We start from the raw sequence: 26,540 nt of genomic DNA, 5'->3' as shown, positions 1-26,540 counted from the left end.
CAAAAGTGACTCAAAAAACTGTCCTCCGCCCTGGTCCGCCGTCATTTCTTCTAATATTCCGCCACCACTCTTCTTCCTCGCTATCCAGAACACTCACCTCCCTCGTCGCCTCACGCTTCCGCCAAAATGTGTGGCATTTTCGCTTGCCATTGGTCCGTACACCGTTTGCGCCTCTACGAATCGCCCGACTAACAATCGCCAGTCACCCTGATGTCCAAAAGTTCAAGCCTACGGCCCTGAAAATGGGCAAGGCGTACGTTTTTCCAATTGGCCTCCGAGCTTCCTTTGTTGACCAATCGCAGCATCCGTCACCGTGGACCGGACTGGAGTGAGCATCCTTTACCGCGAGAGAAGATTCATTGCTGAACCAGATAGGTGGCAACGTGATTGCGAACAACACTAGTAAGCGCTCCCCAATTTTGATCCTTATCGGTCTCGATCTGACTCTTTAGTCCTTGTTCATGAACGTCTGTCCATTGTTGGCGTCGGTACGTGAATCCACCCGCTGCGAGACAATCGCTCACGATCCCAAGAGTCTGGCGCTCAGCCTCTTGTCAACGACGAGGGAACCATTGCTCTGGCCGTCAATGGCGAAATCTACAACCACAGGGTGCTGAGGAAGCACCTCAAGACCCCATACAACTTCAAGACGCATTCGGATTGCGAGGTCATTATTCCTCTGGTATTTGCTCTGCGCCGCCAATCCAGACTCTTCTAATTGGAGACAGTACCTCGAGCACGACATTGATGCCCCCAGACACCTCGATGGCATGTTCTCCTGGGTCCTCCACGACAAGACTCAGGACCGCGTTGTTGCGGCGCGCGACCCTATTGGTGTGACCTCCTTCTACATGGGCAGGTCGAGCAAGACGCCCGGCGCCGTCTACTTTGCTTCCGAGATGAAGTGCCTCCACCCCGTCTGCGACGACATCATGACTTTCCCCCCGGGCCACGTCTACGACTCCAAGACCGACCAATTGAAGCGATACTTTGACCCCAAGTGGCTCATTGAGCCCAGCAGCATCCCCGAGACCCCGGTGGACTACAAGACTCTGCGCACAGCGTTGGAAAAGTCGGTGCGGAAACGGCTGATGGCCGAGGTTCCTTTTGGTGTCCTCTTGTCCGGCGGTCTCGACTCGAGTTTGGTTGCCTCCATTGCCCAGAGGGAAATCCAGAGGGTCAACGAGCTGGCAAAACAGCAAAGACAACGGCAGAACGGCAGCCTCGATGAGGAGTTGGTTGGAATCGACGACGACAACAAGTTGACCACCGTCCAGATGCTGCCCGAGCTCCACTCGTTTTCGATTGGTCTCCCCGGCGCACCAGACACCAAGGCGGCAGAGGAGGTTGCCAAGTTCCTTGGTACCAGGCATCACAGCTTTACCTTTACCATTGAGGACGGCCTCAACGCCCTCTCCGACGTCATCTATCACCTCGAGACTTACGACGTCACCACTATCCGCGCATCGACTCCCATGTTCCTTCTCAGCAGAAAGATCAAGGCCATGGGCGTCAAGATGGTTCTCAGCGGCGAGGGAAGTGACGAGATTTTCGGCGGCTACCTCTACTTCCACGCTGCGCCGGACAAGAAGGAGTTCCACGAGGAGACTGTCCGCCGTGTCGACAACCTGCACCTTGCCGATTGCCTGCGCGCCAACAAGTCGACCTCTGCTTGGGGTGTCGAGGCGCGCGTGCCCTTCCTCGACCGCGAGTTCCTTGAGCTGTGCATGAACATTGACCCCGCCGACAAGATGATCACCAAGGACCGCATCGAGAAGTACATTCTGCGCCGCGCCTTTGACACGACCGACGAGCCGGAGACCAAGCCCTACCTGCCCGAGAAGATTCTGTGGCGCCAAAAGGAGCAGTTCTCCGACGGTGTCGGATACGGCTGGATCGACGGCCTCAAGGACAACGCCGAGCTCCACGTCTCGGACGAGGACATGAAGAACCCCAAGCCCGAGTGGGGCAGCGACGTTCCCGACACCAAGGAGGCCTACTGGTACAGGTGCATGTTTGACGAGCACTTCCCCACGTACTGCGCGGGCACCGTCAAGAGATGGGTCCCCACCTGGAGCAAGCAGACTGACCCCAGCGGACGGTGAGTTTTCCAACGTTTTTGCAAGTGCTTGACTGACTGTTTGCAGTGCCATTGCCATTCACGAGCAAGCGTACAAGGAGGAGCAGTAAATCAAGTAAGATGTGCTTTTCTTGATTTTCTAGACTTGGGTGGATAGGGAAAATTCGAGTTCAATACCTCTTGGTTCTTTGTTGCCTTCTTTCTGTACCAACAAAATCAAGTTTGCGTTTTCGAGTGCCTTCAGATGTCAGACTAGAGGTCTTGTTTGCTTTTGAACGTATCTCTTTGAAGTCATTCAATTCTGATTTAAGCTTGTTCAAGCGCCCTGGGGCCTCCTTTCCATGTTGAACGTCTGCAATCGGAGAAGTTTGTGAGCAAGCTGATGTGGCTGATGGCAGCAATTTCTCCACTGATGAAATTGAGCAGGCATTCGCATTCAATGACTATGTACAGGCGTCTCTCATATCTTCAGAAAACTTGATTCCCCATCGGAACTCGCTTTCATGTCCCTGTGGCCTGTCATCATGTCCTGAGACCCATTCCCGATGCCGTACTCAGGCAAGTCGCTTCTTGAGCTCCTCAATCTCCCTCTTCAGCCTGTCGTTCTCACGAGTCAAAACTTGGATCTTGGCGTCCTTCTTGCTCTCCGTTGCCCGAGATGCTTCCTCCAGCTTGACTCCAAAGATTTCGGGTTGGATCTCCTGTAAAGTGTGGTCGTCCTCTTCCTCTTCCTCAGTCTGGAACGCTATTTCCACCAGTCTGGGGACATTGACCGCCGGAGAGCAAGGAAAAGGCATGCCAACTCTTGTACTGGCGAGCATGACCAGGAGAGTTTTGGCGAAGGTCGGAGGGACGTCTTTGAGGCTTTGCTGACCGGACGCTAGGGTACCTTCATGCAGGCGCAAGAGGAACGCCAACGCGAACTCTTCACAGAGCTTCGAGCTCTCCGGGACGCCGCCGAACAGCCTTTCGACCGTGTGCGTTGTTGGAAACGGAAATTGCGGCTCCCGCGGGTCCTCGCAGTCTATCTCCCACAGGCGCCAAACAAAGTCGCCGCATACACTTGCAGCCAACTCCTTGAACATATACGTCTGGGCGAAGATGTAGTTCTCGACCATCAGAGCGTCCCACTCCAGTTCTTGCCTGCCCGCGGAGAATTCCTCCCAGTTGTCCGTCTCGGCCCAGTAGGCCGTCGGCAGAGATGTATGGTCATAGACCCACTCCATGACGACGCGGAACACTGCCTCTTCCGTGTCGGCGAGCGTCATGACCTGCATGGCGCCTTCTTTGAAGCCGCTCTCGAAGGCTGTCTTGAAAAAGGGCGATTTGGCGCCAATGACGTTGGCGTGGACGACGAAGGGCTTCAGCTTTGGGCCGACCAAAATGGTAACGAAGTTTTGCTCCCCGCTCCTGTACGAAGCTGTCAGTACGGGCCATAGACCATTTCCTGGGATGTGGCACTTACGAGACACCAGCCGTCTCGACTTCTTGCCAGTAACTGGTGCAGCTCGGCCATTGGAACGGGTTGTTCGGATTCTCCATTTTCGAGCTGGCTTCGATGGAGAGCGGTATTTTCGAGTGTATACTCCTTTTTTGGTAAGTTACGGGATACTTCATGATCTAGGAAGGACTTGCAGGTCGCAGTGTGTATATCCAGGGCCGTCTCGTGAAGGCGACGTATATACTGGCCTTTCGAGAAGAGTTTGGTGTCGAGAGCAATGACTGCTCCCTGCCCGTAGCTGTGGTCGACGACAGCTCCCTGAGCGCAACTGTGGCCGCGAACGAAAGCTCCTTGAATGTGGCCGTGCGATCGATGAATGACAGCTCCCTGGGTACAGCCGTGACAGCAGATGAAGGCTCCCTGAGCGTGGTCGTAATGGTCAACGAATGCTCCCAGACGCAATCGCAATACCAGAAGGAGAGATTTCTCTGAATGACGGCTGCAGGACGATGAATCTGAAGGCATCAAGGTGAGGGTCCTTTTCTCAAATGAGTAGCTGGTTGATGGAGGAGGTGGTGGTTCCAAGGTCAAGTTGCACCCGATGGTCAACACCGGGAAAAAGGGGTCCGAGCTTCCGGACACCACGCCCGCTCACTTCGAATATACACACCGAAGTGTTAATTCAGGCGCTTTTCTGCACCCTAAGCGGCATCTGATCGAGGCCCGTGCCCTCTAAACCACCACCCGCCTTCGCTTCGGGCGCTCTCTTGACCTCTACCCTTTTTATACTCCACCTTCGCTCGCTTGCTTGCTTGCTTCCACAACCTCTACACAACCTCCCCACACCTTACTTCTGCTTGCTTGCACACCTTCTCACACTCAATTGCCCTGGCTCATTGAGCCTCATTGCCAACCATGGCACCCCCAGTGCTTTGGCAGCTCCTCTTGGCTGTCATGGCTCTGAACATCCTGGTTTTCCCTGCTTTCACCACCGGTTTTCTCTCAGATCATGGCATCGACACCTCGGGCGCGCACTACACGCGTACGATCTGGGAGGCTTCGAACGTCGCTCTCCCGTCTACCTGGTCCTCTACTCTCTCTTCTTCTGGTTTCCTCACTGCCGACGGTCTTTCGCCCTTTGCCAGCAGCACAGGCTTGTTGGGTGACAGCGTCAGTATCACGACTCTCACCCTCGTCAAGACGAGCTTTATCACTCTGCCTGCTCCGTGTGTGCAAACCACGGGTACCTCTACATCCAGTACTTTGGTGCTTCCGAAGCCAAGCGGTGATCTGACCAGTGTCTCCTTCACCACTGCTTCTCCGTCTACACCTGAGGTCCCAGTGCACACGCCTTGGCCCTTGACGCCTGGTTTCTCGTCGCTTCCGACCCCCGGCTACTCTACCTGGCTCACTTCCGGTACCTCCTTGCCTTCTGACTCTTCGTTTCTCCCGGGCACACTGTCGACGACGAGCAACGTTACCAGCCCAAGCACATGGAGCAGCTCGGCCTACGTCTCTTCCTTTGAGTCGGTGGTTACGTCTACGGCAACGGTCAATGGCACCGCGGTCCTCACCAGCTTTGCTGTCACCTTCCTCCCGCCTTTGAGCTCTTCGGGTGGCCTCCAAGCCTCCTCCTACTCCGAGTCAGGTGTCACTTCGACGACTACGGTGAGTGGTAGCGCTGTGGTCACCATTCTCCCGCTTCCAACGGCCAGTGCCTCGTCAGCCACGTCCGGTCTTGGATCATCAGACGTCTGGTCAATGACTACGGCCAGTGGCAGCGCTTCGATCACCAGTCTTTCACCTTCGTCAACAGGTGCCTCCTCAATCACGTCTGGTCTCGGCTCATCCAATGTTCAATCAAAGACTACGGTCAGCGGCAGCTCTCTTTTCACCACTCCCCCGCCTTCGACGGTCAGCGCCACTTCAAGCACGCCCGGTCCCGGCTCACTAGAGGTTCCTTTTACCACCGTCGTCAATGGCAGCACGCTCGTGACAGGTATCCCGCCTCTGAGCTCCAGTGCTTGGCTGAGCACTTCTGGTCTGAGCTCCTTCAATTTGTCATCTATGGCCACTACCAGCAGCAGCACGACCCTGCCAGCTTTTCCGCCTTGGATGTCCAGCGCCTCGTCGAGCTCTTTTGGCTTCATCTCCAGTGGCATCTCGTCTACGGCTGTTGTCAACGGCAGCACATTCGTAACGGCCGTTCCGCCTGAGACTGCCAGCACCTCGTCGAGCCCTTTCAGCTTTGTTCCCTCTGAAATCTCGTCTACGGTTGTTGTCAATGGGAGCACGACTGTGGTTGTTCTTCCACCTCTGCCAACCGGCGCCTCGCTGAGTAGTTCTGGCCTCAGCTCTCCAGAAGCCTCTTACACGACTACGTTCAATGGCAGCACTATTGTTACGGCCATTCCGACCCAGATGACCAGCGCCTCGCTGGGCAATCCTGGCCTCAGCTCTTTTGAAGCCAGCACCTTGTCCAGTACTTCCGGTCCTAGCTTTCCTGATGCCTCCACAACGGCCATCGTCAACGGCAGCACGACCGTGGTTCCAATTCCGCCTCTGGCAACGAGCAGCGCTTCCGCCACTTCTGGTTTCAGCTTTTCTGATGCCTTGTCTATGGTCACCATCAACGGCAGCACGACCGCGGTTGCAGTGCCGCCTCAAACGACCGGCATCTCGTCGTCGATGACTTCCGGTCTCAGCTTTTCTGGGGCCTACTCTACGACCAACTCCAACGGCAGCGCAATCATCGTGATTCCGCCCCAGACGGTCAGCGCCCCGTTCAGCGCTTCCAGTTTCAGCTTTTCCGAGGCCTACTCCACGACAAACGCCAACGGCAGCGCTATCATCGTGATTCCGCCTCAGACTTTTGCTGAAGGTTCACAAAGCGCCTTGCCTTGGACCAGCTCGTTCTCATCAACTAGCATGGTGGCTGGCGCTTCGTCGAGCAATTTGGAAGGCTCTGCATTGTCATCTTCTGTCACGGGGAGCATCCAGTCGTCTTCGTCTTCACTGTCGGGGAGCATCCAGACGTCGTCGTCTACTGCGGCAGGGAGCATTCGGACGTCTGCGAACGCAGCATCATCTTCAAGCGTGCGCGCCACGAACCTGCCAACTCCATCTGCACCCACCCCAAATCCCACGGCCAGTTCGTCTTCTGATGCATCGCAATCCATTATCAGCTCCGCCGAAAGCATGCAGAGTCGTAGCCAAACCTCGACCCTTTCTACTTCTACCAGCGAGACCACTTTTCCGCCTGTCCTGATCACTCCCGTCCCGATCGTTCTGAGCGAGAGTGAGAAGCCATCGACAAAGGACCCGAAGAAGACCAAGGGCACGCATGAGGACTCGGTTTCCAAAGACCATCATGGGCACTTGCACCGTATTCACTTCCCCGTGCTTCCAGGTGGCTGCTGGTTCTGCCCACCTGGCCCTCCTGGGTTCCGTCTTCCTGAGCTCACTCTCCCTGGCATCTATCCTCCCATCAAGCCGCCCGGCCCAGGTTGGATGTCCATTCCTGCTCTCACGATTGATGGCTTTGGTAACCCAACGTTTGAGTTTGAGCCAAAGCCTTCGGATAGCGATCCCAATGAACCTGCTTCTGCTAGTGCAAGGACGACCAAGTCTTCGGAGTCTGGCAGCTCTACTGAGTCGGCCAGCGCTTCCCAGTCGGCCAGCGTTTCCGAGTCCACCAGCTTTTCCAAGTCTACGAGCGGTTCTGAGGCCAGCAGTTCTTCTGAGCCGACTAGCTCTTCCCAGTCGCCCAGCTCTTCCAATTACGCGTCCTCTGAGTCGACCAGCTCCTCGCAGTCCTCCACATCTGACCAGGCCTCGCTCAGCAGCCATCTTAGCAGCCTTTCTTCTGTCACTTCTACTGCCACTGGTTCTGACGCTTCGAGCCTCTCGTCTGAGATTGCCTCCATCACCCGCAGCGCTTCCTCGGAGCTCGCCAGCTTTTCCGTGTCGGCAAGTGTTTCCGAGTCTGGCAGCTCTTCCAAGTCGACAAGCTCCTCCGAATCTACCCGCTCTTCGCAGTCCACCAGCTCCTCTCAGTCAAGCAGTAGCTGCGCCACGACTACGACCGAAGTCTGTTCCACCTTGACGAGCTTTGGTGTAGACGCATCTGGTTCCACAACTGCGACGAGAACGACCAGCTCCTGCACTCCCACCATCGGCTGCAGCGTCGCCTCCAACACGGCTACTGCTACCACAGCGTCTGCATCTTCTGGCTGCTGGGAGTACGACTTCAAGCTCGACGACCAGGCATTCGAGAGCGAGGATGAGCAGTCCTTCCAGAAAATCGATCCAGAGGCTGGTGCAAACGGCTTCAATCATGTCGGCGGCTGCTCCTTCAGCAGGAATGAGTATGATCCGGCGCGTGGATCGACTACTGCAATCCCAATCCTCATCCGCATCGCCACCTGGCCAGCCGCAACTTCTTTGGCCACCAGCAGCGACGCGACAGAGTGGTACGCCGCAACAATGGCTAGCGAGACCGAGGGAGCTTGCCCCACGCTCACGTACAAGAAATTCGACAATGTCACATCCTTGACGGCGAGCCCGATTATGACTGGTATTGGCGGCATCCCTGCGACCTACAGCTTGGATGGGGACAGGCCTTCTGTCAACGTCGACCACGCCTACGACATCCCCTTGATCATGGAATTCCTGGAGTCCATCATGGCCGCGCAGTCGGACCTTTCGACCTTCTGCGACGAATTCAACGACTTCTTCATTGGCCCCGACCCCTCTTACGACGGCCTTCCTCGCCTTCAGAAGCTGATGAATGACGCAGCAAACGCCTATTTCAACAACTACGCTGTTGACTCGGCTCTCAACGACGTCAAGGCCAAGCTGCTCGCCAATCTCAACGGTCTCAGGGGCGGCGATGACGGTACCGAGCAAGTCGGCTCCACCAATGTCACCATGTCCGACAGCGATAAGTTGCAAGTCTTGAACGAAATCGCCGCGGCTATCGCTCTGATCAATGACGAGGGCATCACTTCTCGGTTCAACATGTCGAACTCTGCATACTGGGGTGGCTTCATGGCCATTGACGACCTTGGAAAAGCTCCTGGATGCAGCGCTGCTCCTCTTCCTCCCCCGAGCTCTGGCGCTCCAGGATGGGCTGATGCGTACACCAACTTCATGAACAGCAAGTTGGCGCAGCAAAACACTGCCATCAGCGAGCACATCAAGTCAATCATCGCTACGGATGGCGGCTGGTTCACCCAAACGGCAGACGAGGACGGCAACCTGAACCTCGCAGGCAGAGGCCTCGAGGCATTCAAGGCGGGCTACCCCAGCTCGATGTGGACCATGAGCACGGATGCAATGCTCCAGTGGGAAATTCGGCCTTCCTACAATCCACTGAGCCCTGCCACGTGCTATGCCACGCCATCGGTCGACATTCCCGGCCTCCTCAGCTCGTACAGCAGCCTCACTTCGGCTGAAAGCATGGAATGGACCGGCTCTGATCCTCCGCTGACGTCGTACCAAGTCCCATGTGTGGGCGGAGAGACCACTTCGAGCTGCTGGGAGTATGCTCCGCTCAACTCGACCCCCATTGCCACTGGTTCTTCGTCTTTTTCTACCCCGATGGCGTCGAAGTCGACCGGGAGTTGGTCTGGCCACACGCTGACGCCCTCGCCTGTGCCGACTCCGGGTTCGTCCTTGGCTCCGATGACTTCGTCGGCAAATTTCTCCACGCCAGCCATGACGAGCTTTGGCAGTTCCACGTCTTCGGTCGTCTTCTCGTCCAATGCTGTGTCTAGCTACGATTCGAGCAAAACGGGTGCGAGGTCTGCATTTTCAAGCGACTCTGGCAATTCCACGACCCCTGAGTCAGACTCTGGTAGCAGCACATCCAATTCCTCATTGTCTTCCTCGTCCTTGGCCATGAACTCGACGACGTCGATGTCCGAAGCCTCCTCCAGTGCCACCATGGAGGCTTCGTCATCTGGAGCAGCGTCCAGCAGCTCGACCTCGTTGGAATTTTCTTCCGCCACTTCTGAAGCGCCTTGGACTTTGACCACGACCACGTCTGACAGTTATTCGGAATCTGCCAACCCTACGTCGACCAGCTCGAGCTCTTCCCTGGAGGCATCGACTACAACCGATGCACCGTCGGCGACATCGTCATCTGCGGGTCTGAACTGTGTCGAGGCCGAGCAAGGATTTCCTGAGAATGACTTCGACCTCGACGGCGGAAACCGAGCCATCGATTGGGCATGCACATCCTGGGCCTATTCGACTGACCACAGAGACCAAGAGTTCTCTAAGCAGTGGGGTGAAGCCTATGAGAATCCAATCAATGTCGAGATCAAGTTCTGGGGCGACGGCAATACCACCAGCGAAGGCGAAGATGTCAAGAGTCTCTGCTGGTACGACGACAATCGAGCTCGGTCTGCTGCGGAGTACTCGGAGCTCTGCAAGGAAAGCCTCCAATTTGTGCTCAACCAATGTGAGTTTGCAGTGTTTTCCATTTGTTAACATGACTGACAATTCGTAGGCGATACCTCCAGCAATGACAAATACTGGTGGAAAAGCGGTGGCTCGAAGTACAGTGCTTGCTGGATCTGGTCTCTTTCTCGTGGCACCTTTCAGGGTCTGCCAGACGAATACTCTCACAACGATGCCGTGGTGGCGGATCAAGTCATTCCCATTGACGACAGCTACCGCACCGACAGACCTTGTGACAACTGGCAAGACTGCCCTGAGTGTCCGATCGACCATGCGCAGAGGAAATGCGACGACCACAGCTTTGGCATCAAGTAAGTGACCGTTTCACACACGGCTCGAAACATTTGCTGATCATTACCTAGGTATTGCACTTGCAAGAATCCTGGGCTGGTCGTGAGCGCAGTGCCCCCCAAGGCAACCGCTCTTCCCGACAACTCTGGCTACACCAAGCTGAGCTGCGCAAATCTTGAACAAGGCAATGCCATTGCAAGCTTTGATCTCGACACCGCAAACCAGGCCATCGAGTACATCTGCAAAGCCTTTGCTTATGTCTGGGACCCCAAGAACGACTACTTCCCTCTCGACTACGGTTCGGTCATTGAAAATCCGCTTCATTTCCACATCGCCAGGAACGATGAAGGCGGCTCATGCCCGGATTTGTTCCATGATCGGGACGTGGCTTTGAACACCTGCCGAGACAATATGGGTTACCTGATCAACAGCTGTGAGTACCAAAGCGTGCATTTTGTTCTTGGAAATGGGTACTGACGATTTACAGGCGACACGGCGAGCAACGACTCTCACTGGTGGAAAAGTGGTGGCACTTACATCAAGGACTGTTATGAGTGGGCGCTCCTCCGTGGTGAATTCAACACCAGGCTGGAAAGTGGCTACTCTCGAAACGACGCCCAGAACGCGGATTCCTTGACATCTGACAGCTACCGGCCAGACAGCTCTTGCACAGAGTGGCAGGAATGTCCCAAGTGCCCAGGCAAAGGCTTGCAGAGGAAGTGTGTCATGGACAACATGCGTCCCATGAGGTAAGTCTTTCAAGCGCTCCGTCATCAAACCAAAGCTAAGTCGTTACAGTGGTGCATGCCTCTGTTTTGACCCGTCTTCCGACTCTGCCTCTGTGGGCGCCGCTTCGACAAGTCAAAAGTACTCTGCTCCCCTTCAGGCGCGTTCCAATGGCACAGCCTTCAAGTCCCTCGTCCCGGTCGCCAACGCTTCTGTCGATTCCTCCATGAGCACGATTGCCTCCGGTGTCCTGCAGTGCTTCAACGCTGCCCAGGGCTCACCTCGTCTCAACTTTGAGCTCGATGGAGCAAACGCAGCCATCGAGTATGCTTGCAACAAGTGGGGTTACTCGGACATCATGAAGTTCCTGCCCTTCCATGTCGACTGGAGCGCGTCATACGAGGATCCCATCGAGCTTGAGATGCTGTACGTGGGAGACCGGGAGCGTTCGGTCGCTCGTCACTTCCAGGGCCGCAGGGACACGCCGTACTGTTCCAACTCGGCTCCTCAATCGGGCGGCGAGTTCAAGGACCTTTGCATCGCCAACATGCAGTACATCGTGAACAGCTGTGAGTTTCTCGCCCCGTGTGCTCCAACTTGGCTAACACTTCCAGGCAACACTGCACGTAACGACCACTACTGGTGGAAGAGCGGCGGTGCGCGGACCAGCGACTGTTGGAGGTGGTCGATTCGCCGCGGCCTCTTTTCGACGCTTCCCGTTGGCTACATGCACAACGACGCGGTTGGCGCTGACGACTACACCGGCGTCCCTGAGTACCAGGACTACCGCCCAGACAGTTGGTGCTCTGCGTGGCAGCAATGTCCGGTGTGCCCCCTCAATGGCGCACAGAGGAAGTGCCGTGGTAATGAGTCCGACGGACCTAAGTATGTCACCTTTTTGTCCAACTTAAACACCGCTGACTGTGACTAGCTACTGCCTTTGCAAGTCCTGAGGAGCTCCTTGCAGTGTAAGATATTGGTGAAAAATGGGCACGGATTGAGGTTTCTTTCAAAATCGGGATGGGTTGGAGGATAAGATTCCTGGTCCTTGGATAGACAGAGGACCATGGGATAGGGTAATTCAAAAATGGTGAAAGTAGAATGGAGAACTAAATGCTTATGACAAGGCTGATGCATCTCCGACCCTTTCGGGAGTGACAAAGAAAGTTCAGAAACATTTCGGCTCGAAGAATATCAACATTTGAATGGGAGAACGAAAGGCTTAATAAAAGGTATTTACAGAAGCGAAACCAAAATAATATGACGCTGACTTTAAGCGACAACACCAACACCAGCACTGGCGGTGCTGACGGCGCTGGCAGCGCTGGCCGAGGCGACGTTCTTGCCCGAAAAGCTGGACAGGAAGCCAGTGTCGGTTCCAGTCAGAGTTCCAGAGCTACCAAAGGAGTTCGCCTGGCAAGTGTGGCCGAGGTACGACTCGCAGGCCGAGTTGGAGGACGCCGAGGGCGCGGCGAAGACCTGGCCCTTGTTCTCGAGCAGCACCGTATCGACGTTCTGGAAGACGTTGCCCTCGATGAGCACGTTGGCGTTGGACGACATGACGTCGAAGGCGTGGCCGGTGTTGGCGTAGTGGTAGTTGTTGACAAAGTGCAGCAGCGTGTTGGAGCCGACCTTGGGGGCGCGGCCGGACAGGTGGTGCAGGTAGTTGCCCTGCATGGTGATGAGGTCGTTGGAGCCGAGGAGGTACTGTCTTGTAAGCTTTTGTCCAAGTCCAAATGGAAGAGACACTTACCACCGACCAGTAGTGGTGGCCATCGCAAGACGCCGACCACGAGGTGTTGCCGTCAAACTCGCAGTAAGAGATGGTGACGCGGTTGGAGGCCTCGGTGCCAGCGACAAACATTTGACGTCCAATAAGGCTGATCTTGACGTGGTCAATCCAGATCAGGTCCGCATCGTTGACAGTCAAAGCATCGCCTCCCCAAATGTACTGGGGGTTGAGCTCGGTGATGCTAGAGCTAGTCAGCACTGTCCATAATCTTGAGGTCTTGGTGGCTTCAGAAGGGACAGGGCTGCTCCCCCTTTTGACATCGACTGCGTAATAACTCACTGGATGTTTTGGATAATGATGTTGGAAGCACCGCTGACCATCCTCAGACCCTTTCCGCGAATGACGCCCTTGGTGCCCTCGCCAACCAGGGACTTGTTGGAGCCGACCGAAATGCCCAGAATGGCAGCCTTGTCGTACGTGACCGAGATGGTGGTCGAGCCGTCTCCAGCGTTTCCGTTGGTACACCATTCGGCCTCGTTGATGGCATCCTGACCGCTGCTACCGCAGGTGTTGGAAGCAGGACGGCAGCCATCCTCCGTCACAGTGCCTTCGGTGCCCGTGAAGTCGAATCTGTACCGTTAGCATTTGCTCCTTTGACTACTTTCGAAAACTTACTCCTTGTTCAGGATAATGACGCGAGCCTCGTCGTCCGTGAGGTAAGAGACCAGCTCATCAGTCGTCGAAGGGTAGACGGGCGTAGCCGATCCACCTCCAGTGACGCCATGGGCGAAACCTTCGGCAGCGCCAACGACGCCGACAGCAGCGACGCGGCTGGTAAGGGCAGCAACAAGGGGAAGAAGTGCGAGTCTCATGGTGAGTGTTTGGAGTGATGATGAGCCATCAAGGACGCAGCACTTCAACTTTTTATAAGAAGAAGCATTCCACAGCCATAACCACTGCCAAGACACTGTTTCGGACGACGAAACGGGGTGGAGCCCATTGGGGAGGTACTGTGCATCTGTCGGCTCTTGCCGATGGAATTTGGCAGCCGTTGCGCTCCCGCAAACCCGCCTTGCCGATGAATTACTCCGTTTCTGTTGCGCTTCCGCCGTCACACGTGGTTTGGGAAAACCGTCCCGTTCGCACTGTGCTGGCTCGGCTTTGGCGCCTGATGCAGTCCCTTTTCCGCGTTCTTGGGTCACCCAACATGGCAGGTTGACAATGGTTCCACCAATCGATCTGTGATGGGTCGTCTTTGTATCTAATGGCTCATTTTAGCCTCGATAGAGCACTATAGCAGTGCTGCTCTCAAAGTGGGATGTCGGCAGTCTCCGCCGTCTGGACGGCACAGGCTGAATCCAAAGCGAAATTGAATATTGCTCGACAACCCGTCTCTGGTGGGAGAATGCATCCACTGCGAAATACAAAACGGTCGGCAATCGATGCGGAGAAACGCTTGCAGTAGTGTGAAGAAGTTGCTGCAGCGCGACAACGGGGAGATCATCCGAGCTTCGGAGTTCAGGGGCCCTCGCTTGGGTCGCCCCAGACCCACTCATTACAACAACACCAACGTCGCTTGTCAATCGCTTGTATCTTTCGAAACGCAGCTTCGGCCCCGAAGCACTAGCCACTGCCCGTTCCCAGGCTTGAGCGTTGAACTCACCGCCGCCATCGCACCACTCTCCTGACTGGAGATTGTCCCTGGGGTCTTGCCCAGACTTTTATAGTGTTTCTAGAACAACCGCTCCACTACCATCTATAGCAGGGCTGATTTAAGGCGTCCGCTGGGAGTCCACAACGAATCACAACGAATTTGAAATTTCCGCAGTGAATATAGTTGACTTTGGCCGTTATGCGAACTTGCGATTTTTTGGAACAGGACACGATCGATTTGGAGTATTCTTCTGTTCATGGACTTGGTCGAGCTCATGCTGAGCTGGTAGGATGTGCTAGGTGAGCGCGCAACTGAATTGAGTAAATGGAATGTGTCTCACGCATCTGTTTCACAAAGTAAGGTTAAATCTGAGCTTAACGGGAGGTCTGAAGCAGAAACAGGGGACGACAGGGAGCATTCAGGTCCCTTCAGATGTGGCACCAGGAGGCATTCATTCAGTGGATGGGTCAACACAGGGAACGTTGGTTAACCTGCGAGAGGAGAAGAACAACCAACTGATGCCACGACAGGGCATGTTCTGTCTAAAGGGCTGCGAGCCCGTAAAACTCATACATTCCACGCCCGTGTGTAGGTGTATTTGATTCGGAGAAGTTGATATCATAAGTGAGTCTGCCACGATATTACTGTCCTTAGAAATTACGCAGTACTACACCGTCCAATTCATTTGCTGTGCTGTTTCTCCGATCCCGAATAGATGTTCATGCGCCTTCTTACAATGAAAATCGTCCTGACCGTGTTCGTCGTCTAAGTTGAACCTAGGTAAGCACATCAGCTTATCATCACAACTACTCCGACAGATAGACATACGTCGTGTCCCCGTGTCTACATAATCTTCTTGCCGTCGACATTGACATGGACTCCCTTCCAGCCGACCTTGACGCCGACTGGTTTCTTTCCGCCGACATTTACGTCGACTCCATTTTTTGCCCCGACCTTGACTCCCGTGGGCTTGGGACCTCCTGTTTGGACATCAACGCCGTGCTTTGGACCAACGTTGACTTTTGCAGGGCCGACAGGAGGCTTCGTGGGGCCAGTTTGAGGGTTGTTAGGGGCGGAATTCATAGCGGGGATTCTTGAAATGTCTGCTGTAGAAGTTGAAAGGTTTTCTGGGTCTGAAAGCTTGGAGGCAGTTTTCAGCTGATTGAAATGTATTTCTGCGTTGACTTGGTGTCTCGTTGTAGCCATGGCGAATGAGGTCGACTTAAATATGTCCTTGGGTACATAGAAAGGGATTTGGACAACGTCATGGCGAGCAGTGACGTCGTTCGCACCGGCCGTACCTCGCAAGGCTTCCTCGGGACTGCATTATTTCGAAACAACATTGTGCCAGTCCAGTGGATTTCTCTGGTAGATTCTCACGGCATGCATGTGCCATGACGTTATACTTGGCGCGGGTACCAGCAACCACAACGTCAAGCCCGTTTCGGAAGCCGAGACGACTAGGCCGGAGCGTGGGCGAAACCTTCGCCCGTCGGACCAGTGTGAATTGTGGAAAACCCAACAAGAGCTGAAATCAGACGATTTCTGTTCTTGGTTCTCCAAGTCAGTTCTGCTCCCACCCGCGCTGATCAGTCGACAGGGCTAAATTAGTCGAAGCGCTCGAGCCTGCCTTTGCTGCCAATACTGCGGTCAGGGCAACACGCCCTTCATGTGGCCAAAGATAATCGCCGCACGGAGGTAAAAACATGCAATCCTGCTTTATGTTGGGTTTCTCGGTAGGAACTCCAAGGTCGATCAGCAGTCTGATCATTGCGTGGTTGTGAACCATGAGACAGGCTTTTTTTAGTGCTTCCATGGTGCATGGGAGAGAAGCGCTTCTTTTACACTGCAACAGTATCTCAACTGCTGATCGATCCGCATTCGTGACAGCCTTTATGAGGGCAGGATGCTGCAAATGAGGGTTGTTTATTCTGATTTCCAGTAATGCACTAAGAAGCCAGTAGCACCGATGCGCTACTGCTTTTTCGAGCGCGCGTGGATCGTCGCAAGTAAGGCCCTGGTTGACCAAGAAATCGAAGAGTTCCATTCCGTCTTGAGGTTCCATATGAGAAATCGCATCAGCTATGACGAGTATTAAGGGCGCGGGTGTTTTCAGGCTGTTGAATTTGGCCCCATTGTCCACCATGAAGGTCAACGCCTTTTGAAGCTCCTTGAAAGAGTGGCTGTTGGAATGGAATCGCCAAGGATTCAAGAAGAGCATGTGAAGCGGTGTCAAGCCTTCGCTGTTGACGCAATTGATGTTCCCCCTCTTTTCAAGAGACTTCTTCATCATGGGCACGTCCCATTTCCATGCGGCGGCCTGTAGAAAACTGAGAGTCCCGGGTTTGCCATGGTCGAGACGCAGTCGAATGCCCTCCGGCTGTACATGCGCCCCCAGGAATTCACAGAATGAGGCAACCTTGAGAGGTCTGTCCCATCTTTGGGCTTTACGAAGCAACGAAAGCAATTTAGAGCTGTAAACGTCTCCCCTGTGATTTCCGAGCCTAATTCGCAGGATTTTCTTTTGGTGCAAGTGTCGGAATGGTCCAGTAGATCCATTGATCTGGGCAGGTTCAGGGTCAGCGCCATGGAGTAATAGAGTTTTAGCCATCGAATCGTCCTTCTGGGCCAAGGCAAGCTGAAGCACGGTTGGGAGCGCGGAAATGGATTGATTGTAGAGTTCATGGCGTGATCCTTTGCCTGGAGACCCATGAAGACAGTGTGGTCTCTCGGTCCGCGCCCCACTTTGGAGAAGCAGATTGACCATTTTGAGATGACCGTGCTTTGTGGCCCAGAATATTGGCGGACAAATGGCCGTGAACATTCAATCTCTTGATTGGGAGGCGCTCCAGCATTCAGGAGTGCTCGAACAACGTCGAGGTGGCTTAATTGAGCGGCGATTGCAAGTGCCTCGTGTCCTTTGGACCCTTTTGCAACGCGCTTCATGAAAGCCGTGTGTGAATTTGAGTCCACGGTCTTTGAATCCCCCGCGATTGTGGAGACCGAAAACAGCAAAAATGGAGAGATTCGCTCGGGTCCACTTTCGCTGAGATGATGCAAGACTTCTTTGGCTTCGGCGATGCATTGATCTCGATTGAACGGATCTACAGGACTGTATTCGAGCGAAATTGTGTCGATTCCAATTGCCTTGAGCTTAATGGTTTCTGTTTGTGCCCCATAACCTAAGAGTAGCTTAGTTGCTGCGACATTCCGACAAAGTATAGCACATTCGATTGGCAGACGGAGGCACCATTCTCGGAGTTCTTGGTCGTGAGATTCTTCAAAAATGCGCTCGTTCACGACATCCTGCTTTGAGTGAACAAGTATTTCGGTGACCATCTTGAGATTGTCCAGCAGGAGCGCCTCCCGAAGCATTTTTCCGGCGATTGTGTCGACCCGAGACATGGCAGTAAATTCCTGCATCGTTGAACTCGACTGGATGGTCCTTCTAATGGAAGTCAGAAGATCGTGTCGTCTGTTTGTTCGTCCGCGCGCCGAAATTGGGCGGCCAATCCTGCTCGGAGCACTCGACTGGGTAGTCTCTCTAGTGGTAGCCAGAAGCTCCTCGCGTCTTTTCGTTCGCCTGCGCGTCGAAATCGAGCGGCCAATTCTGCTCCGAGCCAGTCTTGGGCTTTCAGGGTTTACATCTCCATGCTCTAGCCCAGTTGCATGTGTCGGTGGTTCCAGGAAAGTGTTGGTTGAATACATCCCAGAATATGACGGGGATGTACGCGTTGGCGAAGGAAGTGGAATGCTTTCCGTAACCTCTTGACGTTTGTTGCCTGGAGATTCTGGAGGGGTGCATATCGCAACGCCCTCTGGGGTGGGGCTGCGAGGCTCGGAGGCTCAACACTTTGTCAGTAAAATTCAACGCTGCGAAAGAAGAACCACCTCACCTTGAAGGCCGGCCTGCAGCTTATCCCAGGTAGTCTGATAACCGCAAGTAGACGCTTTCTTTTGCAGTTTCTCTGCTGGCACACGCTTACCATTCAGGAGCACATGGCTGTCACGTCCTTCAAGTTTTCTTTTCTCCACCCGACGAGCAACATGAGCCCACTCTTTTGAGGACAGATTCTTCCGGAAGTTCCACTTCTTGAGTTGACGCTCGTACTGCGCTTCTCTGTCACGCACGAGGTCAGTTAATTTCCATGGGAAGCCCCCTGTAGGACGTACGTTGCTGCAAACCCGTGAAGCCGTTTCATTTCGGACATGACGTGTTTTTTTGACTCATTTTGCACGAGGTAGAGGTCGCGGATGGCCTCCTTGAGCGATTCCCAGATTGGTTCCATGATATTTGGCTGGGAAGACTGGAGTCGACGGCAAAAACGGAGAGCATGTCATCGTCAACGAGCTGTAGCGGAAGCGGAAGGTCCCATAATAAGCCCACGAGCTCGGATAGTAGGGCTACTTTTGATTGTCTTGATTGGACAAAATCCAAAATCTGCGAAGAGGTCGTACTGCAACAACGTCGAAAGGCGTCCGTTCCACCCTCTGATTGGCTGCTCCCAAAACCTCAAATCTGGGGGCCAAGGTCAGCGTTGCCAAAGCTCCCCCCGGTATGCGCAGCAGCAAGACGAGGAAAGCCGCGCCAACACAGCCACGACGGCTGCAGGCAGACGGACGCCATGATGCGCGCTGCGAAGAAAAGATTGGCTGGTGCCAGAATCAGCCTGCATGGCGCATGGGCTTCCTCAGGGTGATGAAGGAATGAGGCTGATGATGCGGCGCGCTGGTCAACGCTCAGTTCGAGAACCAGATCGGCGTACGGCGGGCGGAAAGGGCGGAGGCTGTGATTGGCCAGTTCCATTTTCCTCTCGCATACGACGCCGGTCTGATTGGCTGCATCCAAAACCTCGCTCTCCTCCTTGTCGACACGCTCTGCTTTCCAACTTCTCTCAACTTTGGCCCATCAGCTAGCTGGGCGTGGAGTGTCCCAAAAATGCCACTTGGCGAGCCTCTTCATTCGACAGAGACAAAATCTTGCGCAACCAAAAGAGCAAAACAGGCTTGCATCCGACCGCGACTATCATGTTGAATACAAATTTCCCGAGACGTCCGCCGGCGAACTTCGCAACTCACTTTAGAATTCCATCATTTCAAAATGTCTTTGTCTGCCGAAGCCATCATTGCCCTGGTGACTCTGGTTGTTTCTGCTCCCCCGACGGTTCTAGTCCTTTACCAAATGGCCAAACGCATGCGCCGCGCAAACCATTCAGCCGACCAGACTTTTGCATTCGGTACTACTCCATGGCATTGTATTCCCTGCTCTTTCCAGAACGTATTGCTGACATTGAAAAGATTATCAATCGTCAAGAACGTTTCCAAGCATACCACCGCCACTGCATCAAGGAATACTCTTCATGAGAAGAACAGACACAGTGATTGGGCTCGGGGTAGTACCGGCATCAAGATGGCACACCTCAGTAAGTACAGGCTCTTTCCACCATATTCAGCCTTCAACCATGCTGATTCAAATTTAGTTTCCTTCGACGCAATACAGTCGGCAGTCAACCCGAAGCGTATTCGATGTAGAAGAGGTTCAATGACAAAGATGACCCAAATCCTCAATCATCATGATGCTCTATTCGTTTCCAACCCGATTCAAAGAAAGGTCTTGCAGAGCGTTCAAGCATTCAAGCATTTCTACCGACCGCCTACAAGGAGCGACATTCAAGCACGGCGTTGGCAAAAGAAGATTTATTGTACTTTGTCTCGAAACAGGTGCTTTCAAGTAGTGTTATACTGGACACCATGTAATTACTCATTTGTACTATGTGCTGTCTCCTATCTCTTATTTACTCCGCGCATCAGTCCTCAAAGAGACACCTCTGCTTCTCGCCACGACCATCAAAACACTTCGACAAAGAACAGCAGACTGTTGATCAAGAGCTTCCGAAACGTCTATAGCAGACAGACCTTGTTCTGATCTATCCACCTGACCCCTGAATATATCATGTCGTCTACCTCACCGCCGTCAAAAGCTTGGTTCGAAAACTTGTAGCGCACCAGACAAAGACAGACAGGTACAAGAGCTCAGAGCACCTGACATTCAAATCCAAACGCATCCAGCGGCAACAGAAACCCAATGCAGCAAGACCACAGCCAACCAAACCCCTTTCTTCAAACTCCACGCCCTCCATCAGGCCCTCCCACCACCAGCACACCACCTCATCACAACGACGTCACCTCGCCATTTCCTTTCCCATTTCAATTCCCCTTTCCCTCCCTCCATCCCTCCCTCTCCCTCCCCCTCACCCCCCGGAACCCCATTCCCACCACCCCCCCCCCCATCCAATCTCCCCATCTCGCCTACAATCAACCTAATTCCGCCAACAGCGGAGGATCCACAAATAACCTTAAACGCAGCGCGTGCACGTCACCGGTCCCCACATGGCCGCAACTCTAAATGCAACCTACGAACCTAGGCACCGAGCGGTCGGCGGCAGCCGCGGCGGGACGGGGCGCCCTGCTTGCCCTGCCCTGCAATGCCCTCCCCTGCACGACACACACACATACACACACACACACACACACACATACAGGCGCAACCAATGTGCCACGACATGACACGACACGACAAGATACAAGGCAGCAGTGATGCTCAGGGCCTTTACTCTGTAAGGTAGTCACGTCGCGAGTGGTGCGCCGTCTGTCCGCGTGCGGTGTGGTAGGCGGAAGGGTTACGCGGATGGGATAGGATGGGCTGGGCTGGGCTGGGCACGGCGGCAGCTGCGCGGCGCGGCGCCGGATGGATGGATGCCTGCGTACCTGGATGGGGACGGCGCGAAGAGAGGAGACGAAGAGGGATGGGCGCGAATGGTTTGGCTGCAGCGTTTTGTGACGGAGCTGGTGCGCCTGAAGTGTGGTTGTGCTGGAGACTTGGACGTGATTTTGTTGTTGTTCTTGTTTTCGATGATTGTGGGTGTTGCAAAGGGCAGACAGAGTGAGTGGTACATCTGAGGATGCCTTTGCGCTTGCCGCTGCTTTGAGTTGAGCTATGCAGGGTGCGCATGGGAGCGATTAGTGACCGTGTACAGGGGGTGATGCAGATGCTTTGGAGGTAAAATGTCCAGGGGAGAGAACAAACGGAAAGTCTGCCTCGACACGCAAAATGGCAGTAGTTAGTCAATGCTTTGAGGCGCCCGCAGAGGCAGCGAGGATGTGCTGTTGGCGGATAGGAGGAAATGGTCTAACCAGCCTTCCAGAAAAGCCACGCCTGTCATGTCTGGCAGTGGGTAGTAGATGATGATTGGTCCGACGACCTGAGCAAACTCTACGCTTCCGGGTGGTGCCAGTCGGCTTTCTTACCAGCCTTCAACTCTCCTTTGTGTTTGATGACCTTGGTCTCTGTCGTTTCCTTGGATGGTCCCCAGCTCTTGTGCGCTTTTTTTCTTTGCAGATGTTTGGCTGACGACTGGAGTCACAAGGGACGGCGGCTGCAGGTGCCTGGATCCTGGATGCACGTGATGAGCGACAGCTCACGAGGCATACAATGCGTGGCGATGGACAACAGCTCCTTGTGCTCAAGTTGCCAGTCCTCGACGCCACTGTGGCACCGTACTTTGTTTCTCAGTTGAGCTGACCACAAACTGTATTGTGCAGTCCTCGCCTTGTTCTATCCAGACTGACATAAGATAACAGCCGTTCTGCTCACTTCTCAGTATCGCAGTTCGGCAGCCATGGAGCTTCGTTCCAAAGCAAAAAGCAGTCCAGGAGACTCGTTGCGCAGTCTAGAAGAGTACATGGCGACGAGTTCGGCGTCTTCAAGAGGAGTAGGGAACAGAAGCGTCAGCGCAAGTGACTAGCAAGATGTAAGCAACATTACGACGCCTAGTTCGCGCTGCCCTGCTGATTCGACGCATCCCAGAGACCGCAAGACGCTAAAGAGCAAGTCCAGGCACAGACAAGTCTTCAAGCCACCGCTGGCGACTGAGGAACAGTCAGTCAATTGGTCCAAAGAGGAGGAGGACGACGACGACTGAGACAAAAGAACGAGCCCGAAAGGCGGACGAGTGGGAGACCAGAGACACCGCCGACCGACGACGCGTCGCAAGAGACGAGCTGCAGCAGCAGCGATCCGCAGCCCCTGATGAGCCGGCCACAGCGCCACAACTGGACGACAGGAGAGTGAGCAAACAGCAGCACAGTGCTGGCCACAGCGCCGACGGCAGCAGCAAACAAGCCCTCGCACGCCCTGATCGCAGCGAGGAAAAGAGAAAAACACCTGCAAAGCCGTCGTCCCTTGGCATCGAGCAGCCCCCCCTTCCCACAAAGGAATAACGATCCTTCGTCCCTCCCTTCGACAGGCAAAGAATGGACGCTTAAAAGCGGCTCTTCCCACCCCACAGACCGCGCAGCGTCTCGTCTCGTCTCGTCGCGTCCCCATCACTGCCGCCGGCGCCGCCAATAATAATCTGCGGCTTGGCTTGACTTGACTTGACTCTCTCCTGGCCGCCGCCAAGCACCGCGTGCAAGAGAACAACACGGACGGCTGCCGCTGTATGTAACGGTGCTCCTACGCGCTGCGACGTGCCTCTGCAACTATGCTGCTACTCGTCGTTCTGTGCTCGAGGTGCTCGAGCTGTTTTTGCTGCCCGCCCTGTCGTCATATCTACGGTCCCTCGACTCGTCTCGTCTCGTCTCGAGGCGCTGCCTCCCCCCTTTCGCTGGTGGGCGCTGGGTTTGGCCGGGAGCGCGCGACGGCAGCTTCTTCGGTACTCTATGATGAGTTAGGGATGGACGGCCAGACGCTGCTTGACGATGGGCGCCTTGGGTTGTGCTGTGCCTGTCATTGTCGTTGTCGCAGCCCAACATCGTGTCGAGCGGCGACGCGTCCCAGGGGGCGCCAGAGCACAAAAAAGTCTGACGCCTTTCTCGCGGCATCGCAGGACGGTCCGCGGGATGGAGGAAAGGAGATGGGCTTCGTGGCAATGCTCCGGCTCTTGCTCGCTCGCTCACTCACTCAGCCAGCAGTCTCGCCGTCCATCCATCGTCCTGCTCTTCTCGAGGTGAGATGGATACGCCTGCCGGCCGGCCGGTGCCTGGACTGCGTCTGGCGCGTTGTCAGATAAACAGATACGGTAGACTGCCTGCCTGCCTGCGAGCTTGCTTGCCTGACTCCACGCCTTTTCTCGTTCTCGTTTACCCGCGGCGAGTGCGCCAGCTGGAAATCAGTGAGTGATGAGCAGACCACCTCAGTCAACGCATCGCGCACAGACAACCATCGTCGCGCATCGAGCCCAATCGCTCGCTCGCTCACTCACTGACGCACCCGCACGGCAGCAGCAGAACTGTCTTGTGCTGGGTGGCACTGCTCATGCCCCTCGGCAGCTACGCACGAGCAGCACACCGCCCGTCAACGCGGCAGCACAGTGCCAACAGCACACACCAGGGAGACAGCAGTCGATCAACGAGCAAGACGAAGCATCAAGCACGCACGCACGATCCCACCTCCTTGCCCATCTCGCCCGGACGCCCATCCGCCGAGCACAGCGCGCCGCTGATTGGGCCGGCGCGCTGTCGTCCGCCCGCTCAGATGAAGTCAGTTGGTGCACCAGCCAGATGGCTGTGGCGCTTTTCTGCTTGGGAGGGTGTGTGTGTGTCAGCGTCTAGTCAGCGCAGCACAACGAGGAGGCTACTCAGGGGCAAGAGGGAGGCCGGCCGCCTCCGCCGGTGCCGGCTAGTGTCAGTGCCAGTGCCGGTGTCAGTGTGTCAGGGAGTGTCGGCGTCGGCGTCAGTCAGTCAGTGTCAGTCAGTGCCAGCCCATATGCCCGCCACGGCGCAGGGAGGGCTACAGAGCGGTACGTCAGGCAGAGCAGCGCCAGACGCAGCGGCCATTTCGTCATCAGCCGTGCCTCTGCCTCCAAACAGCAGATCCGCGGAAGTGACGACAACGACGACGACGCCGCCGCCGCCGCCGCACAGCAAGAGAGAAAATCCTTCAGTTTGCGTGGGCTGGCTGGCTGGCTGGCTGGCTGGCTCGTTGCTTGCTCGACTCAGGCCCGCACCCAGCGCCATTCAGAGTCAGGCGTCGTACGCGACACGTCTGCTGGGGCGCGGAGGGATGGTCGGCGTCGGCCGAGATGAACCGACCTCGACGACGGGTGACGAGAGACGAGTGACGATAATCGCCACCGAGGAGCAGCACCAACACCAGGGGGGGCCCACCCAAACCCAATCCAACCGAAACAAGCTCGTCGACGAACGCCCCTCTCGCTTCCATACACGACGCCCACCGTCGTTTGGCTTGGCGCGGCTTTTGCATTTTTCGTATAGTGACGCTGGGGGTAGCGGTATCCCTGGTTGGATCGTTCGCTCGACGCGACCAAGCCAGACATGACATGATGGACGAGAGCCAAAGGCGCGCAGTAGCAGCAACCACCAGCAGCCACAGAAGAAAAAGGAGAGCGAGGCAGATAACGCAAACCTGACGCAACCGCTCAGCAGCGGCAGTCGTCGCCCCCCCCACGCGGCGCGGCGGCGTGGCGTCCGCGCCATGCCATGCGTAAAGCATGCATGCCTGCATGGCATGGCATTCTCAGGGTCCAAATCGCGTGGTTTAGAGTTTGGCGGAGGGTGGCGCACCAGTCAGATGGTGCATGGAAGGTTATGGAAGGCAGGGGTTGTTGTGCTGATGCTTGCTTGCTTGCGGCGGTGGTGGTGGTGGAGGGCGCACGAGACGAGGCAGGCTGACTTGATGGCTTGATGGGGGATGTGCGAATGCGGGATGCGAGCGAGCGAGGCTTGTTGTTTACTGTTGTTGTTTATTGTTGGATTGGGTTTCAATTGTGTTTGGTGGAATGTATGTACTGTAGGTGTGAGGACGGCGCGCCAGAAGAGGCACTGTCGTCCTATCGTGTACCATGTTACGGTTCGTCGAGGCACTTGGCCGGCCAGCGCCAAATTCTGCTCTTCTGAGCAAGCCTCATACAGTGATGTGTTGGATATAACAGTCTGGCTGGGAAGGCGACATCAAGTTACTCCTCAAGGGCGGCAGAGACCACCGTGAAAACTGCAGCCCATTCTCCCGCCTCTTCCACTCCAGATCTCAGGAACCGCGGGGAGCCAACGGAACACCGGCCGTCCGTCGCGGCGTGCATGTGGCACCGAAGCACCGCAACGCCAGCAGCGGCTTTTCCGAGCACACCGCGCCCGCCTGCTGCCGTTGCATCTCCACCGCAGGCACCGTACCGTATATGGCCAGGCAGTCCCAACAGCGCGGCACTGGGGCGACGACGACGACCGGCGGGCAGGTACGGTACAACAGCAGAAACGAGACGAGACGAGACGGCGGGCTCGCGGCGCGCGTGGTCGACGGGGAAGTGTTCCGCGTGGCGGGCCAGCCCAGTCCGCACAGCAGCGCCGCTGGTTGGCTGGATTATTGCTCGACGAGTGGTCGACGAGGGCGGAAAAGCATATGCGCAGGGCTGGCGGAAAACGATGTCCCAACGCGCGCCGGCGCCGCCGCCGTGCGCGATCTAGATCTATCGTGTCAGGGAGGTGTAGTGAAGACTCTTGTTGCTGGACCTGACGGAGAGCAGGGAGCTTCCCAGGCGGCCGTCGACCACGCAGGGGCGTTGATCCGACGGACTGGCAACGGTAGAGAGCGCAAGTCGATGGTAGCAGTACATGGTGGCTGTCTAGATGGGCAGGTAGGCAAGGTGGGTCAGCGTCGACGTGGGCCGGAGACGGAGGAACAATCATGCAGATGACGCTTTCCCGTCTCGCCGTCTAACAAACTCCAAAACCCACAAGAGACGAGGTCAAAAGCTTATACACGAGCAAAGTGTCGAGGTAGCCGTGTGCCCGTCCCGAGGCACCTCGTGCTCGCTACGTACATGTACCTAGCGCAGGCATGTCGTGGCCAAGGGGACAGAGTACATACGTAATGGCTGTACCCCATGCCTCCCTGCCCGCCAAGACCGGTCACTATTGGGTTTGGGCTGGCGAATCTCTGAGAGTATAGCGATGATAGGTAGGTGGATGCAATTTCAGATTATGCATCCAGCTGGGCGGAAAGTATCGGGCCTGAAGAGTACGTAGACAGGCGTACGACACAAAAAAGGCTGTTACGTCAACCGGCATGGACGCAGCGGGACCACAGTGGGCACCGCACGTGTGGTGGCGCGTAGGGAGGAGCACGCAGTTGGGG

General features: G+C 55.5%; 9 protein-coding genes across 9 annotated transcripts; 3 read left to right on the top strand and 6 right to left on the bottom strand.

Annotated features, from left to right (window-relative positions):
• Positions 1-126: 126 nt before the first annotated feature.
• On the top strand, positions 127-2,105 carry J3D65DRAFT_558795 (asparagine synthetase; the record flags this gene model as incomplete). Its single annotated transcript, XM_066797382.1, has 7 exons — positions 127-152; positions 203-253; positions 303-328; positions 376-402; positions 453-488; positions 534-682; positions 729-2,105. 7 exons carry the CDS (start codon positions 127-129, stop codon positions 2,103-2,105), a joined length of 1,692 nt encoding a protein of 563 aa, XP_066652014.1.
• A 346-nt stretch (positions 2,106-2,451) lies between these two features.
• On the bottom strand, positions 2,452-3,622 carry J3D65DRAFT_661552 (uncharacterized protein; the record flags this gene model as incomplete). Its single annotated transcript, XM_066802606.1, has 2 exons — positions 2,452-3,490; positions 3,546-3,622. 2 exons carry the CDS (start codon positions 3,620-3,622, stop codon positions 2,635-2,637), a joined length of 933 nt encoding a protein of 310 aa, XP_066652013.1. The 3' UTR covers positions 2,452-2,634.
• Positions 3,623-9,264: 5,642 nt separating this feature from the next.
• J3D65DRAFT_636529 (uncharacterized protein) lies at positions 9,265-10,794 on the bottom strand. The gene is made up of 4 exons (XM_066801414.1): positions 10,765-10,794; positions 10,349-10,710; positions 10,036-10,297; positions 9,265-9,987 (listed from the first exon to the last, which is right to left on the bottom strand). The coding sequence occupies exons 2-4, from the start codon at positions 10,599-10,601 to the stop codon at positions 9,663-9,665; spliced, it is 840 nt and encodes a 279-aa protein (XP_066652012.1). The 5' UTR covers positions 10,602-10,710; positions 10,765-10,794; the 3' UTR covers positions 9,265-9,662.
• A 1,481-nt stretch (positions 10,795-12,275) lies between these two features.
• On the bottom strand, positions 12,276-13,743 carry J3D65DRAFT_653234 (pectin lyase A precursor; the record flags this gene model as incomplete). Its single annotated transcript, XM_066802466.1, has 4 exons — positions 13,411-13,743; positions 13,075-13,365; positions 12,757-12,976; positions 12,276-12,710 (listed from the first exon to the last, which is right to left on the bottom strand). The coding sequence occupies exons 1-4, from the start codon at positions 13,605-13,607 to the stop codon at positions 12,276-12,278; spliced, it is 1,143 nt and encodes a 380-aa protein (XP_066652011.1). The 5' UTR covers positions 13,608-13,743.
• A 2,031-nt stretch (positions 13,744-15,774) lies between these two features.
• On the bottom strand, positions 15,775-17,630 carry J3D65DRAFT_103202 (uncharacterized protein). The gene has a single exon (XM_066793645.1). The coding sequence runs from the start codon at positions 17,211-17,213 to the stop codon at positions 15,954-15,956; it is 1,260 nt and encodes a 419-aa protein (XP_066652010.1). The 5' UTR covers positions 17,214-17,630; the 3' UTR covers positions 15,775-15,953.
• A 675-nt stretch (positions 17,631-18,305) lies between these two features.
• J3D65DRAFT_670952 (Clr5 domain-containing protein) lies at positions 18,306-18,678 on the bottom strand (the record flags this gene model as incomplete). Its single annotated transcript, XM_066803348.1, has 3 exons — positions 18,306-18,319; positions 18,376-18,509; positions 18,563-18,678. The coding sequence occupies 3 exons, from the start codon at positions 18,676-18,678 to the stop codon at positions 18,306-18,308; spliced, it is 264 nt and encodes an 87-aa protein (XP_066652009.1).
• A 569-nt stretch (positions 18,679-19,247) lies between these two features.
• J3D65DRAFT_636522 (uncharacterized protein) lies at positions 19,248-20,421 on the top strand. Its single transcript, XM_066801413.1, has 3 exons — positions 19,248-19,626; positions 19,688-19,812; positions 19,870-20,421. Exons 1-3 carry the CDS (start codon positions 19,418-19,420, stop codon positions 20,313-20,315), a joined length of 780 nt encoding a protein of 259 aa, XP_066652008.1. The 5' UTR covers positions 19,248-19,417; the 3' UTR covers positions 20,316-20,421.
• Positions 20,422-23,499: 3,078 nt separating this feature from the next.
• On the top strand, positions 23,500-24,911 carry J3D65DRAFT_103122 (uncharacterized protein). Its single transcript, XM_066793644.1, has 2 exons — positions 23,500-23,562; positions 23,672-24,911. The coding sequence occupies exon 2, from the start codon at positions 23,706-23,708 to the stop codon at positions 24,726-24,728; it is 1,023 nt and encodes a 340-aa protein (XP_066652007.1). The 5' UTR covers positions 23,500-23,562; positions 23,672-23,705; the 3' UTR covers positions 24,729-24,911.
• A 428-nt stretch (positions 24,912-25,339) lies between these two features.
• Positions 25,340-26,282, bottom strand: J3D65DRAFT_103063 (uncharacterized protein). The gene has a single exon (XM_066793643.1). It carries the CDS (start codon positions 26,090-26,092, stop codon positions 25,373-25,375), a length of 720 nt encoding a protein of 239 aa, XP_066652006.1. The 5' UTR covers positions 26,093-26,282; the 3' UTR covers positions 25,340-25,372.
• Between the last annotated feature and the right edge of the window lie 258 nt (positions 26,283-26,540).

Source organism: Phyllosticta citribraziliensis, assembly GCF_038025025.1.
Source record: "Phyllosticta citribraziliensis strain CPC 17464 chromosome Unknown J3D65scaffold_11, whole genome shotgun sequence".
Lineage (NCBI taxonomy): Eukaryota > Fungi > Ascomycota > Dothideomycetes > Botryosphaeriales > Phyllostictaceae > Phyllosticta > Phyllosticta citribraziliensis.
This window is presented reverse-complemented; position numbering and strand designations above follow the sequence as displayed.

Excerpts from the sequence above, each read along its gene's own strand:
- J3D65DRAFT_636529 (XM_066801414.1), bottom strand. The coding sequence starts at position 10,601 with ATGAAGCGGATTTTCAATGACCGAACCGTAGTCGAGAGGGAAGTAGTC. Across the intron at positions 10,298-10,348 it reads GATTCTTGCAAGTGCAATAC|TTGATGCCAAAGCTGTGGTC; the intron begins CTAGGTAATGAT and ends ACGGTCACTTAC. Across the intron at positions 9,988-10,035 it reads GTCATTGCTGGAGGTATCGC|ATTGGTTGAGCACAAATTGG; the intron begins CTACGAATTGTC and ends CTGCAAACTCAC.
- J3D65DRAFT_103202 (XM_066793645.1), bottom strand. The coding sequence starts at position 17,213 with ATGTTCACGGCCATTTGTCCGCCAATATTCTGGGCCACAAAGCACGGT.
- J3D65DRAFT_636522 (XM_066801413.1), top strand. The coding sequence starts at position 19,418 with ATGTTGAATACAAATTTCCCGAGACGTCCGCCGGCGAACTTCGCAACT. Across the intron at positions 19,627-19,687 it reads CGACCAGACTTTTGCATTCG|ATTATCAATCGTCAAGAACG; the intron begins GTACTACTCCAT and ends GACATTGAAAAG. Across the intron at positions 19,813-19,869 it reads CATCAAGATGGCACACCTCA|TTTCCTTCGACGCAATACAG; the intron begins GTAAGTACAGGC and ends ATTCAAATTTAG.
- J3D65DRAFT_103122 (XM_066793644.1), top strand. The coding sequence starts at position 23,706 with ATGCCCCTCGGCAGCTACGCACGAGCAGCACACCGCCCGTCAACGCGG.
- J3D65DRAFT_103063 (XM_066793643.1), bottom strand. The coding sequence starts at position 26,092 with ATGATTGTTCCTCCGTCTCCGGCCCACGTCGACGCTGACCCACCTTGC.